Source organism: Papaver somniferum, chromosome 11 (genome assembly GCF_003573695.1).
Source record: "Papaver somniferum cultivar HN1 chromosome 11, ASM357369v1, whole genome shotgun sequence".
In the NCBI taxonomy this organism is placed as follows: Eukaryota; Viridiplantae; Streptophyta; class Magnoliopsida; order Ranunculales; family Papaveraceae; genus Papaver; species Papaver somniferum.
The window spans coordinates 129,262,136-129,277,048 of NC_039368.1; the positions used below are offsets into that span (position 1 = coordinate 129,262,136).

A 14,913-nucleotide genomic window follows, 5' to 3' on the forward strand; every position below is an offset into this window, starting at 1 on the left:
AAACAGTGGAAAAAATCAGGTAACTATCAACTAATTCCTCTTGGAAAAGGTTTTTTCATCATTAAACTAGCAAATGAGTTAAATATGAAATACATTTGGAATGGATTTTGGAAAGTAGAGGCTCAAATTCTTAAATTAAGGCTTTGGGAACCAAATTTTAATCCTGCTGCTTAGAAAACTACTACAGCTTTTGTGTGGGCAGATTTTCCTGGATTAGCAATTGAGTATTGGAAAGAAAAAATTCTTATATCTCTGGGTGATGCTATTGGAAGGGATATAAAAGTAGATGACACAAGTCTTAAAAGAGAAGTAGGTTATTATGCCAGTGTTTTAGTTGAAGTGGATTTAGCAAATAAGAACCCTAATCAAATCTTAGTTAAAGTATGAAAGTTTTGAACAAGAGGTACAAATACCAAAAATTCCTATCTTCTGTAATCACTATAAAGTGGTGGGACACTTAGTTACAGAATGTAGAGTGCAATAAAAGATGAATGAACAGAATGATACCATTGGTGAAGTTCATAATGTAGTACCAAGGAAAGTTTGGAACTTAAGGAGAAGAATCCCCAAAAATACATTGATTTTGATATTTGTTTCACTCCTAAAACACAGTAACAAAGGATCTGTGAGAATGAATTATTAACAGAAGATAATATTGTGGATACTATTCTTCCTTCAATGGAATAAAAACCATAATGATGGTACAAGTTCTGGCAGTGGAAATTCAGGAAAATATCATGTTTTACAAAATTTTGTACAAGATGAGGTCTCTCCAATTGAGAGTTGTAAAAACAATAGGGAAGATATTCACAATTCTGTTTTAGAAGAAGGAGAAATAGATTTTAATGGTAATGTTGATTCTATTGTGGAATTCCCTCAGCTATCTATGTAGAATATTCTTCAAATTTCTTCTGCGGTACATTCAAAGAATAAAACTATAGAAGACATGGTTTCTTGTGCTTCTGCAAGTAAATTTCAAACTTTAGTGGATGTAGTGGAAGAATGTTCAGGGCTGCCGAACAAGGATAAGACTAATATTAAAACGCAAGCTAGTAAGGTGAATAATTCAAGGGAAGCTGAAATATCAAAAAATAATCCCGGTATATCTCTCATCACTACTAGAAAGCAAGCTCCTAGAATTTTAGTTAAAAATAAAGGAGGGAGAAGTGCTACATCTTCTCAATAAAATTCTTCTCAATGAGAGTTCTATATTGGAATCTCAGGGGCTTGAAAAGATTAAGAGCCAGAGATAAATTACATAGTTTAGTGAACAATTTAATCCCTCTCTACTTTGGGTTGCTGAACCAAAAATAAAGGCAAATGGTAATAATATTAAGACTTCGAGATTACCTGGAATAAGTCAAATGTTGATTCATAATTCAACCGATACTTGTAAAGGTAATATTTGGTTATTTTGGCAGTCTTCTTTACTTCATACTTCTTTGTTTCAATTACAAGACAGACAATTACAGTGAAAGTGGGAGATGTTTTAAAAACTGGAATTCACGCAGCTGATAGAAAAGATTTATATGAAAAATTACAAAGAATTAGTGCTTTCAATTTTCCCTGGATAGTTCTTGGAGATTTTAATGTGGTCTTAAGTTGTGAGGAAATATTAGAGGTAGGAGTCCCAACAAGCAAGCAATGACATATTTTAGAAATTGTTTAGAATCCTGTGAACTTATACAAGCAAATAGAACTTGAATTTTCATGTGCAATAATAGAGTGGGAAAGAAAATATTTTTATGTGATTTGGATAAAGCTTTTTTCAATCTAAAATGGTTAGATTTATATGAAGGTTGGAGCTATAAGGTGGGAGTAAGAGGATTATATGATCATGGACCACTCATGGGCAGTACAATTGTAACTCCAAAACCAACAAATGTACCTTTTAGATATCAGAATGTAAGGACTACACATGCTAAATTTTTCAAGTTAATCAAGGAGTCTTGGGAAGAAGAATGTGAAGGTAACCCAATTTTGTGTTTATATCCAAGTTGAAAAGATTTAAAAATTGTGTTAAACTTTGGAATTGGGAAGTTTTTGGGGTTTTAAGAGTAAAAATCAAGCAAACTGAAGAGGAAGTTATGATTGTTTCTTTATTATCTGATGCTCAGCCTGAGAATATCACTCTGTTAAATAATCTTGTTACAGCTAGAGGGAAGCATGAAATGGTTGCTCAACAATATAATGAATTAATGAGATATAAATCTAGAGTACAATGGGTACAAGATGGTGGAGATAACACTGCTTTTTTCCATGCTACAATGAAGATTAGAAAATCTCATAACAACATAGTAGAATTGGAGGATAATAATGGAAATGTTATTATAGAGCAAAAACAAATAGCTGATATTTTGGTATATCATTTTCAAAAGAAATTTGAAGCCCAACCAGTGAATATGGATGAGAAGATTTTTGATGTGATTCTTAAGGTGATTACTGAAGAGGATAATATATGTTAGATGCTACTCCTTCAATAATGGAAATCAAGAATGTAGTCTTTAGTATGAATGTAAATAGCTCACCTGGACCTGATGGATTTCCTGGAAGCTTTTAGAAGTATGCCTGGGATATTATTTATCAAGATTTAGTCAAGGAAATACAATATTGTTGGGACTGTAAATTCATACATAAAGGAATGAACTCAAATTTCCTATTTTTGTTACCCAAGATGCAAGGTGCAAGAAGAGATGATCAGTTCAGACCAATTTGGTCTTGCTAATTTTTGTTTCAAGATAATCACCAGAATTATAAGTACAAGGATGGAGGGTGTAGTGGAAAAAGTGGTATCTAAACAACAATGAGCTTTCATTAAAGGGAGAGGAATTCATGAGAAGATTGTTCTAGCGTCTGAACTGGTAAATGAATTGGAGATAAAAAAGAAGAGGTGGAAATGTGGGATTGAAGTTAGATATAACTCAAGCCTATGATTCTCTGAGATGACTATGGATGTTTCGCCTCCTCCTTAAGGGTCCCCTCTTATCACTGGGAACTACTTTGACCTTTTAGTTTTTTAGGTATTTTCAGTCTGTTTTTTTTTTTGTTAGCATCTAGTAGTATGTGATCTTTTTGTTTCAAATTACTTCAGTTTTTCTCTTAATACCTATTTTAAAGTATTTATTTTTATTGGATCCAAAATTTTATAGTATTTCAATAGTTTATTAATACCAATTTTTTATTATTGCCCGTTCGTGGCTTGCTACTCTCGATTCAAAAACATTAACAATTCAACACGGAATAGCTTTGAATCCATACCCTAAGGATTTGTGGCATCCAAGTTCGTTTGGATCTACAAGTTTATAGGAAAAATAGAAAAAATACTCCTTCCATTCAGGAGCATATTATCATGGAAGAATACAATCTTATCATGGAAAAATACAAACAAATCAAATGGTCGTCTCTCCCTTATACATAATCAGAAATTGGGTATTTATGTGGTTAATTACTCTTTCTCTTCACGATATACTTGTAGTTGATATCCTTATTTATATCAGGGTTTTGTTTATTTTGATGTTTTTTATATGTATTTTGATTTTTTTTCTTAATCTTGTAAGCGAACGGAATCTAATCAGTGTGTTTTCTGAAATAACGAGCGCGTAACCGCATACCATTTATTGATCCACTGTTCATTTTTGTTCCAAGTTTGAGAGTACTTCATAAAGTCCTAGCTTTCATATTTCATGGACTTTTCCGTGGACAGTTTTGCAGCTCTTCATTGCATGGGATTGTAATTTTCTTAAGGGAAGATGCAAAACACTTTGGGCTGTAACTCATCACACGATTGTATAAAATCTTTGGAAAGAAAGAAACAATCGGGTTTTTGGGAATATGCAGAGATTGGCAGAGTTTTTTATTATTCTAGTAAAACAAGCTTAGTGTTAAACCACTGGGAATTTGTCTTGCATATGTTACTCCTTAGCCTTTGTGCCCTCTTTATGTAACTTTTGAACTTCCAGGCTATGCCTGTTATCTCTTAATATAACCTTCTTATTTCCGGGAAATTTTTTTGTAATGTAATCGTTATTTTGATTTGAATGAATTGAAATTTGTTGATTGAGAAAAAAACCAATTTCATTATATTAATTGTTACGATTAATAAACGTTTTAGTTTTTTTCTTTATATCTATCTCCTAAAATTTGTTAGTGTTCAATTACCATAAATCCTGTCGATATCATAGTAGTACAATGCCATGGGCATCGGGTAATGTTAGTGTTCAACACTATATTCTTTACGGATTAAAAAAAGTGGAAATCGAATAACTATCCCTCCTTTTGATGGGTCTCTACAAATATCCTTGAGGAATTTTATAAAGTGGAAACTACAGAGAGACCCATTTTTCAGATTTCCCCCACTGTGAAACCCACAACCAGAAATCTGAAGGCGCGCACCCATTTTCTAGGAAAAATTATTCTCAAACCCAAGTTTATAAAATTCCGTTTCTGTCTTTTTTTTCTTTTCTTCATTTTCTATTCCGAGCTAATGTGAGATGAAACTGAGGCGAGGGAAGCTCAATGGAGCTTTGATACCCAAGGCCTCACCGGCGTTACAAGGCGGCTTGTTTCAACTCCCAGAAGTCATCATGAACTTTGAAATTGCTTAAAAGGTAACCAATATCCTTCGAAAAAATTTCCTAACAAGCTCGACACCCTATAAGTCTCTTTCTAATCAGATTTTTAAGCTTGGGTTCGCGTTAGGTTTTGTTTTCCTAAAACGGGCAAGAAGGGAACAGTGATGAAATCCGAACCCTTATCTTGTTTAGGCCAGGCCTGCCCTTTACTAGGAATTTAAAAACAGTCCACATTCGTCCTCAATCAATGAATCACCTTAAGAAATACAGTAACTCGCTTACAGGAGATTCGCGAGTGTTTCGATGGACTTACCTCCCGTACCAGACGGGGGATGAACCGTTGAAGTCGACTCGGGCCACGACTCATATGTCATGTACGAACCCGATGGGCCGAGACGATATCGTAATCATCGTCCTTCCCTGCACACAGTTTGTATTTAAGAGTACCCTTCTGTAGGGTATAAAAAAAGTCCAATGTCCAAAAATAAAGAATAAAGTCCAAAAAAAAGTCTAAAAATTACAAAAAATTACGAAAAATAAAACCCTATGTACAATTTCTAAACAAAAATAAATAAATAAAAACTATATACAAAAATAATAATAATAATAATAAAAATTAAATCCTAAAAAATTATGTCTTTTTTTTCCTTCTCTTTTAGCTTTAAGCTTTGTTCCAAGTCCTTAGTATCCAACTTCGAACCTGTAAATCAAAGACATAAAAATAAACGTAAAAAGGAACAAATAAAAATAATACTAAAAAATAAATAAAAAATAAATCTAAAAAAATGCTACCTAAACACAAATCCCCGGCAGCGGCGCCAAAAATTTGATGATTTTTCAAAATGTGATTGTAGTAGTAGTAAAAAGGTTCTTTTCAGACTTGTGAAGAAAACAATTTTTAGATTTAAATTAAACTAGACAATTAAATAAAGTTGTTCAAAGTTATAGAGAAAAACACCAAGACTCTGGATTCCACCATTGTCCCATTAAATGATAAATTTTATTCAATATTCATGCAATTTTTCCTTTTCAAGTGATTCTAATATTTGCCTATAATAATGTTTTGAAGTAATAATTGTAATCACATAGTATGAAACATCGAAAGTTTTAAAAAACCCAGCATGCTTCATCAAAATAATTCACAACTACTCAATAAAAATCAATTTATCTATTTCAATTCCATGCAAATAATCATATAAAAAATATTGCAAATAAATAATAAAAATAGAATTATACCAATTAATCTTGGACAATGGCTTCCTCTGTTGCCTCGGCTAATAGGTTTATCTCCTCATCCCAAAAACACACTCACAAGATAAATTCATGGCTAAAAAATGTGTTTTTATTGATGTATATAAGATGAAACAGGAATTAGCAACGCTGTAGAAGTGTTACAGCGTCACTGTTACAAAGGGGTAAGTGCTATTGAAGACTGCTGTAAACGATAAGCCTTTACTACTGTAAAAGAACGACACTGGTTTTGTTATTTAAGACTGCTGAAGAACGACTGACTATGTGAGTCTGTTCTTCGTGTTCTTGAAGCTCTTCAATGGCAGCAGCATCAGCAGCACTGTCTTCTCTGTAATCGCTTCTCCTCGGCTCTCCTGTACTCTAAACTCTCTCCTAAACTTGCCAACCCTTCTTATGACTCGACCCAACCTTTTTATAACTCAACAGGGTCATCAAATCCCGATGAAATCTCCTATTTCTCTTCTCTGCCAGTTACGGGTTTCTATCTTCTTCTCTCTTCTGTACGCGTCTGTTAGCTATCCCATTGCCACAAAACTCTCTCGTGACTTGAACAAAACTAGATACATGTATATCCAGCATGAAAGTCTCCCAAAAATTTCTCACAAAATATTTGAACGTGAACAACAACATAGGTGTCCTGTTTGGACTTTGATTGCTTCTCCCGATCATTCCAGCCCAACTGGTTGGGTTAAAATCGATTGTACCAGGCCTGTTCAGTCAGTTAGAGTCCATACGTACCAAATACATCCAATGAATCTCCTAAAATCTCGTCAGAATTCGATCTCCAAAACTGTTCTTCGCTGCATGCATTTTCCCGCCAAAACTTGTATTTGAATTATGAAGATGACCCCCCCTATCCAGTTCCGGTGTCCCTTTAGTACATGCCCTGAATGGGTGCCCCTTATCCAAATTAGGGGTGCCTTTAGCAATTCTTCTGGGATGTTTTCTGCACTTTTTCAGGGTTCCTACGGGGTATTTCTGGGGTGCTTCTGGTAGTTATCAACGGAGATCCTAATGCCGCATTTTTAGCCAATTTCGCCACAAAGCCTTATTCTTCCAAAAACACCTACAAATAAATAAAATAACCAAATAAGTACGATATCGAGCACTAACAATATATACAAATGAGCTATAATAGACACATAAATGCGTCTATCAAATACCCCCAAACTTATTATTTGCTAGTCCCTAGCAAATCAAAACTACAAAATAAAATCCTAACTCACTGTTGCAGGCATCGTCGAATGCATTTAGCGTATGCAATAAGCCTTTAAACCCCTAGGTGTCCCTAGTGGCCGAGTTATAGTCTCGGGAGGGCTTACAAGAGATATACCCACAAAACCTGTACTCCAGACCTTAGCTATCTACGCAGAACCTTAGAAGGCACTAAAGAATCTCCTTGGTTGGCATACTTATTGACTACATGAAGAAGTACCCTGATGCGAAATTCCAATTGTTGTACACGAGTTTGCACTCAAGCATACTAAAATTCATATAAAGTGACAGAGCTCTACTAAGATAGTCGCACTATGGACATCAATATCCGGAGTCAAAACTAATCACATGGATAGATCAAGAAGATGGATATAGAAAAACATAGATGGTTTTGATGTTTACTAAGTGAACGGTGTTTCCCATATCTGTCTGAAGGCCTTTGCCAAGATGAACCTAACCTAAATGACTGAGATACTAGTCTGACTAATATCAACTCACCAGCATATACAAGGGAACCAGTGGTCAATAATCCTAACTCTAGGTCAACACAGCTGGCATATACAAGGGTTCCAGTGGTCGACTTTATTTAGTTTTATTCTGTTTGATCTAATGGTCTGGTCTCAATTTTTTTTTTCTTTTTATATATATAACTTTTTTTTTTTTTTTTTTCATGGTATCTCAATCACTCTAATTCACCCTAGCATTGGTAACAAATTAGAAGATCAAGTTCGATGGCAGACTATCAAGTTTCAAACAAATTAGAAGATATTTAAGCAAATGGTTTCAATTCAGAAGAAGGAAAATAAGGTTTGTTTTGAGCTGGTGTGTGAACAGATGAAGGTATGGAGATGAATTTGCTGTTGATATAAGAATAAAGATGATTCAAATTAGCTGTGTATTGCAGTGAAGAAGATTTGGCTGAAGAAATGGCAGTAACGGATCTGAGATAATAGTAACAAAGGTTCTTGACTCTGAATAGATCAGTGCTGTGAAAGAATGGTGGATTAAAGAGGTAATTAGAGATCTTGTTTATCTGAAGAAGTTGGTTAAACTATGGCCAGATTTGAATTGCAGAATGAGAAGCTAGGGTTTTGATTTCAATTCTGGGAAGAGCTGGGTGCTGTTGATAGATGGGTCTATATTGCTTTTGATTTACAGGGTAGGCTCTTGACTGAGATGGAGCTGTGAGGTGGAAATGTTAGTGCTGGTTCAAGATGGTGCTAGTTAAGACGATTTAGCAAAGGAAAGAAGAAATGAGTTTTCATGATGTTATATCAAGTTTCAAACAAATTAGACGATTTAGCCAGATTATAGTGGTGCACCACGCCAGCAGCCAAAGCTAGAGAGAGATAATAGATATTCCTACGTTAGAGAACAATTTGTCTAATAAAAATAAAAAACTACTAGCTTCCGGAGACACCAATAACGCCAACCATAATTAACACCAATGTTTGGCACATTTTATTTCGTCATGTTCTTGAGGTTTTGATACTTGACTCCACCCTCAAGGTTCACCGTATCGGGTATCGTAAGTCGTAACCGTCCTTACTATAAGCTTCTTTGGTTCATAATGGTTGAATAATCTGTTATGCAGATATGAATACGGTTGCATAACTTGTTATGCATCTACAAAATTTGTTGCATAACTTGTTATGCAGTCGCGAAAATGGTCGCATAACACGTTGTGCAGCAACATTTTTATTAATATTGAAACCAACAAAAAAAAGACTGCATAACTTGTCATGCACTTACAATATAACTGCATAACTTGTTATGCATTCCAGAGAATGGTAGCATAACACGTTATGCAGCTGCTTTTTTATTAGTATGGAAACCAACGAAAAAAAAAGCTGCATTACTTGTCATGCACCTACAATAATATCTGCATAACATGTTATGTAGTCGAGAAAATGGATGCATAAAGCATTATGCAACCATATTTTTGTAAGCATTGAATTAAAATATGGTTACATAACGTTTTATGCATCTTTTGTTGTGTCTGCATAATGTGTTATGCATCATTTTTGGTGGCTGCATAATGTTTATGTACCAAATTTTTGAAAATTTGCTTAAAAGAATAATCGCCTCCGATATTTTCGCAAAAAACTTAAACTTTGATATTGTTGTTTGTACTCGTTGTGTAGCTCTCTTAAAAAGATTTCCGACGATATAAAGTTTGTAAAATTCTAAGGCGCTGATTTTTAGATATGTTATATCCAAGTTGCGTTGCCAATTATACCCCTGAAAAATTAGGCTGCATAACGAGTTATTTATTGATTCTAATAATTTCGTATAATTTTGGGTGTCACGGTATCTAAAATTAATTGTGAACTTGACAATAAGAATATTATCTTTTTTGGGCCCGGGCCTAATAATATCCCCGATGGCATTATTTAAATTATTTTGGAAAACATAATTTCTAAAGTTCCGTATTTAGCCTTCCTCTCTAACCCTGTTCATCTTCCACTCTTATAACAGAAATAAATCTGATCGCTCCCACCACCATATTCTACGCTCCTACCACCACCATCTTCATCGTTCCCACCGTCACCACGATTTCTGTTGCCACCACCACTACCACCATCAACTCTATCGTCTCCACCACAACTAACGTCATTACATCTGCAACACCACCGTCTTATATGTGAAAATAAGATTATACATCCGTTAAGTTTTAGATCCGATTGGAAACCACCACCACCACCAATACTTCCATTCGACCCCAACTGCAATCCAACACCATCTCCAATTTCCGCACCACCTCTTAGTCCTCCACCACCGCCACCTAATCCACCACATATCTGAGGGTTTTTGATAATATGCATTTCAAAATTATCAAGAGATGGCAAGGAGAATATGGGTATGTAAATCAATTAACGGTGAAGGAAGTGGAACTACCGAGAGTAAAATTTTGGTGGAGGAGCAAATGGGTGATTGAAGAGCAGTTTGGTTTTCTAGTTCCATGTATATGGCCATCATTTTCGACAAATTAAGGTAAACCTCTTTACTGTTATGGATCCGATTCTTGAATGCTAGGACGTATAGTTTTGATACTGTCCATGTAATTATAACCAGTTTTAATTGCTTTTGTTGGTGTCTTTTGTCTTTAGTTTAGTACTCCGAGATTACTGAAATGATGGTTGATTAAATGGATGAATTTTGGAACTGGTTTTTATCTTTTGTGTATTCTCTGATAAAAGCATGGTGTAAAAACCTGACAGGAACCTGACTGTCAACACATAAATACAAGGTTCCTTACTCTTATTTTCTGAGTGCCCATGTAGTGTTTGCTAAAATGTTTATGGACCATTAGATCGCCGACTTGTTAAATGACAATTTATACTAGCTTGGGATTAATACCAAAAAGCTCTAAATAACGATTTTCATAATAGTACTAGCTAAATATGTATTGGTTCACTTTCCTCGACCTACCAAGGAGTTTTTCTCAATAGCGGAATGCATTCGGGACTGGTTTCACACTATATGATAGCATATTTGTTATTGACCCGTGTTTTGATTCTTGAGCGCTACTGTTATCTATTATCAACTGATTCTACATTGGATAGATTTGATTTGAGTATGTGATGTATTTTTTTGTGGAGTTACGTCTTACAATGGATGATCTATTAAATATTCGTACGAGTAGCAATTTCCTGTCTTCATTTATAACTGTTGATTTTCTTAAATATGCTGCACAAGGGTTGCATTTAAAATTTGTTACGCAACATTATGTCTGTTCACTATCTCTGATAACATTTGATAAAAGTGAAGCGATGGACCCACTCTCAAGTTTTGAAGGTTTATCAGAATGTTGGTCCATCAATTTTGTATCTAATTAGTTATAATATGTCTTTATTATTTGGTAGAATAGGATAAGCATTGTTTGGTAGAATTTATGATTATCTATTCATGATTAACGGTTTGTTGTTGTGTGTGTTAGCCGCTGTGAGGAAGGAGATTGGTGATGAGACTGATAGAGAGACAGGGCGTGGCAAGGGAATTTCTAGTGTTCCTATTCATCTTAGTATTTACTCTCCAAATGGTAAGATTCAGATACAAGTGTGCCCTTGTTTTTATTCTTCTGTGTAAAGTAGGGCCTTAAATCTGAATACCTAAAATGATTATGAGTTTGTAGCTGTTGCTTCTTTGGTCATCTGGCTCATCTCTGATGTTGTTTTTTGAACCTTCACAGTTGTGAATTTGACCCTGATCCATCTTCCTGGATTGACAAAATTTGCCATTGGTAAGTTTCATTTACCTTTTCTTTAGGTTTCAGTTGTGGATTGATGCTTGCAGTCCTCTTTCTGTAATCGATGATGTACTATGATTCAACTTATTTTCTTATAATGAAACTGACTGACTGGTAAACCTGGGACTGTAGATGGTCAATCTGATAGCATTGTTGCAGACATTGAGAACATGGTTCGCTCATTTATTGAGAAGGTATATCCTATATCCTATAACCCATAAACTAATCTTATTACAGTGCCGAAGTTCTTTTGTGTATATTTTTGTGTTTATATGAACTTTATAAGATATTCTGGTCCCTGTTCGTCTTTTATAAGCTCTAGGCATTGGATCTGTTACCTATTCAGTACATGATTTCTAGAATGGAATGTAGGTATCTAAAGTTAGCTGTGCCACTGACATTTGTAAAACCCTTGACCAGAAATCCCTTATATTCATATGAAACAAGTATACCGGGAGTAAATTTTTGAAACACATCATTTTGTAGAGGTAATATAATGTTCATGTTTCTTTTCCACACAATTTGGTATGGAATATAGAGTCATAAGTATTATTCCAAACCTAGTGAAGGTATCACCGTCCTTCATGGATGGTTTACAGTAAATGTAAGTTTGTATGGTTTGGTCACTAGGCTATGATTCCCACATATTGTGGAACCTATTTATTAGTGACCATGGTTTGGTTATTAGACTGTGATTTCCTACATATTGGGGACCTTTTTATTAGACAATGGTTTGGTCACTAATAACTAATAAAGAGATTTGTTCTTTAATTTGATTTCGTTCTCCTTTACCCTGCAGCCCAATTGTTTAATTCTAGCAGTTTCACCTGCCAATCAAGATTTGGCTACCTCTGATGCTATCAAAATTTCTCGTGATGTTGACCCGAAAGGTGAGCTTTTGTTACTCCATTTGGTCCAGATTCCAGGAACACTTTAGAGATCCCCTTATCTGATACAGCTTATCACAATTTCATGTTCAAGTAAGCTCCATTTTGGCAGTTCCTTACGCTTAATATATGACTTTTCATTTCTTAGGGGAAAGAACATTTGGAGTCTTGACAAAGATTGATCTCATGGACAAGGGCACCGATGCTGTTGATGTAAGTTGATTATTTCCCCACAGTTCTTAGTGATCATCTGAAAATTTGTCCTATTGTCGGATATATGCTTGTTCTTTCATTAATAGTGGAAGATATGTTCTGAATATGAATATATGATTCAGTGTAGTGGTTAAGAATTTGAAGTTTATATATTGGTTGAGAGGGTGATGTCTTGACTGACATTCTTTGGGTTCTCCAGATATTGGAAGGCAAATCATATCGCCTACAGTTCCCTTGGATTGGTGTTGTTAACCGCTCCCAAGCTGATATTAACAAGAGTGTTGACATGATCGCTGCTCGTCGCAGAGAGCCGGAGTATTTTGCAAGTACTCCTGAGTACAGGCATGTTTCTCATAGAATGGGTTCTGAGCATCTAGGAAAGATGCTTTCGAAGGTAACTTTTCTTTTCTTCTTCTGTATTTTCATGCATGTTTGTTATGGAACAGAGCAGAGGGACGATCACATGATTTTCTTTTCTTGTGTTGTCTGGCTATTCATAAAATTATATTTAGTTATCTTGAGCTTTGGTTTATTTCATACTCAAATTGATGCATAATGGTCGATTTTGCAGCACTTGGAAACTGTAATCAAGTCTCGCATCCCAGGCCTCCAGTCGCTAATTAATAAAAGTATTGCTGAACTAGAGGTGGAATTGAGTCGTTTTGGCAAGCCTGTTGCTACTGATGCTGGAGTAAGTCTAGCTTAAATATCAGTCTTCCATTCAGAGTCCATTGTCTTTAGTCTTCAATATGCACTTATGAGCAAACATGAACTCAGTTGTGGAGACTTGCCGTCTTTTGGCCTAATTCACTAATTGTGGTTTTTTGCAGGGTAAATTGTACTCAATTATGGAGATTTGTCGTCTTTTTGATGGAATTTACAAAGAACATCTTGACGGCATGTATGTAGCTGTAGTTGGCCTTTAATTTTCTGGGTTTTTGAATTTTCTCAGGACTGTACAGTGCACATCATTTTTATCTTTTTAAAATTGTACTTATCTTTTGTTTGATATTTGCTTTTTCTGTAGACGCCCAGGTGGTGATAAATCTACAATGTTTTCGACAATGAACTTCCTGCAGCTTTAAAAAGATTGCAATTTGACAAGCAACTCGCTATGGAGAACGTAAGAAAGCTGATTACTGAAGCAGATGGTTACCAACCACATCTTATCGCTCCTGAACAAGGATATCGCCGTCTCATTGAATCTTCTCTAATTACTATCAGAGGTTCTGCAGAGGCAGGAGTTGACGCGGTATGCGTTACTTTAACTCACTGCCTATTTCCTGATGCACCATTGAACGTCTGCTTATAAGTTCTGTTGTTATGATTACAGGTTCATAGTTTACTGAAGGACCTTGTGCATAAGGCTGATTCCTGTTTCTTCATCCTCGCAATGAACTTATATATCATTAAGAGGTTGACTGTGTCTCTTCTATATGTAATATTTTAGTTCAGAGCATTAAGAATTGTAGAAACTTATCATTTTTGTTAATGTTGTATGCAGGAGCTAAAGCAGTACCCTGGTCTCAGAGTGGAGGTTACCAATGCAGCTGTTGAATCCTTGGAAAGAATGAGGGATGAAAGTAAGAAAGCAACTCTGAAATTGGTTGACATGGAGTCTAGTTACCTCACTGTTGATTTCTTCCGAAAGCTTCCACAAGATATTGAGAAAGGCGGAAATCCCACACATTCAATTTTTGATCGATATAATGATTCATATCTTCGCCGGATAGGTAACTAACACATATCCATTATCTCGTCATCAATTTTGCTTAATTATGCTGAAATTAGGAACGCTTAAATTACTTAGTGTGCATTTTGTAGCTTCATATACTTGTCCTTGTTGCAATAGAAATATTAAGTTCTTGTCAGTACTCATCTTGTGTTTTACTTTCTTGTCTTGTGAAACTCAATAGGATCAAATGTCTTGTCTTATGTCAACATGGTATGTGGGAGTTTGCGAAACTCTATTCCTAAATCCATTGTTTATTGTCAAGTCCGTGAGGCCAAACGCTCACTACTCGATCATTTCTTCACAGAATTGGGATCTAAGGATGTAAGTACTGATGGTTATCTGTTGTATTTTTAATTCTTCAAATCTTAGTCAGAATCACCCATCTGATCTTAATTCTTGCAAGTGTGCCATTTGTTTCTATGGTGAAAGATTCTTTTAATTGATATCACTGTAAAATATTTTGATTGCAGAAAAAGCAATTATCAGGATTGTTGAATGAAGATCCAGCAATAATGGAACGTCGAATTGCTCTTGGCAAAAGGTTGGAGTTAAACAGAAGTGCACAAGCAGAGATTGATGCAGTTGCCTGGGCGAAGTAAAGAGAGTAAACGCAGATTACATTTTGTACCTTAGTGTTTGTGATTTACAGTTTAGTTCAGAAAACACTGTTAGTGCTATAATAGTGTCTTGCTATAGTTACACATATTTTGTGAACTCTTTTGAAACTTTATACGAAGTCTATAAATATGATTGTGATTTTGCAAGGGTTTCTTGTTTATTCAGTCCCCAAAA

At 35.1% G+C, this 14,913-nt stretch overlaps 1 protein-coding gene and 1 pseudogene across 1 annotated transcript; one reads left to right on the forward strand and one right to left on the reverse strand.

The window, feature by feature from the left end:
- Window positions 1-9,493: 9,493 nt before the first annotated feature.
- Window positions 9,494-9,862, reverse strand: LOC113325138 (glycine-rich protein 23-like). Its single transcript, XM_026573359.1, has one exon. It carries the CDS (start codon window positions 9,860-9,862, stop codon window positions 9,494-9,496), a length of 369 nt encoding a protein of 122 aa, XP_026429144.1.
- A 789-nt stretch (window positions 9,863-10,651) lies between these two features.
- Window positions 10,652-14,885, forward strand: LOC113325139 (annotated as a pseudogene).
- Window positions 14,886-14,913: the final 28 nt, after the last annotated feature.

Coding starts and splice junctions, on each gene's coding strand:
- LOC113325138 (XM_026573359.1), bottom strand. CDS start 9,862: ATGCATATTATCAAAAACCCTCAGATATGTGGTGGATTAGGTGGCGGT.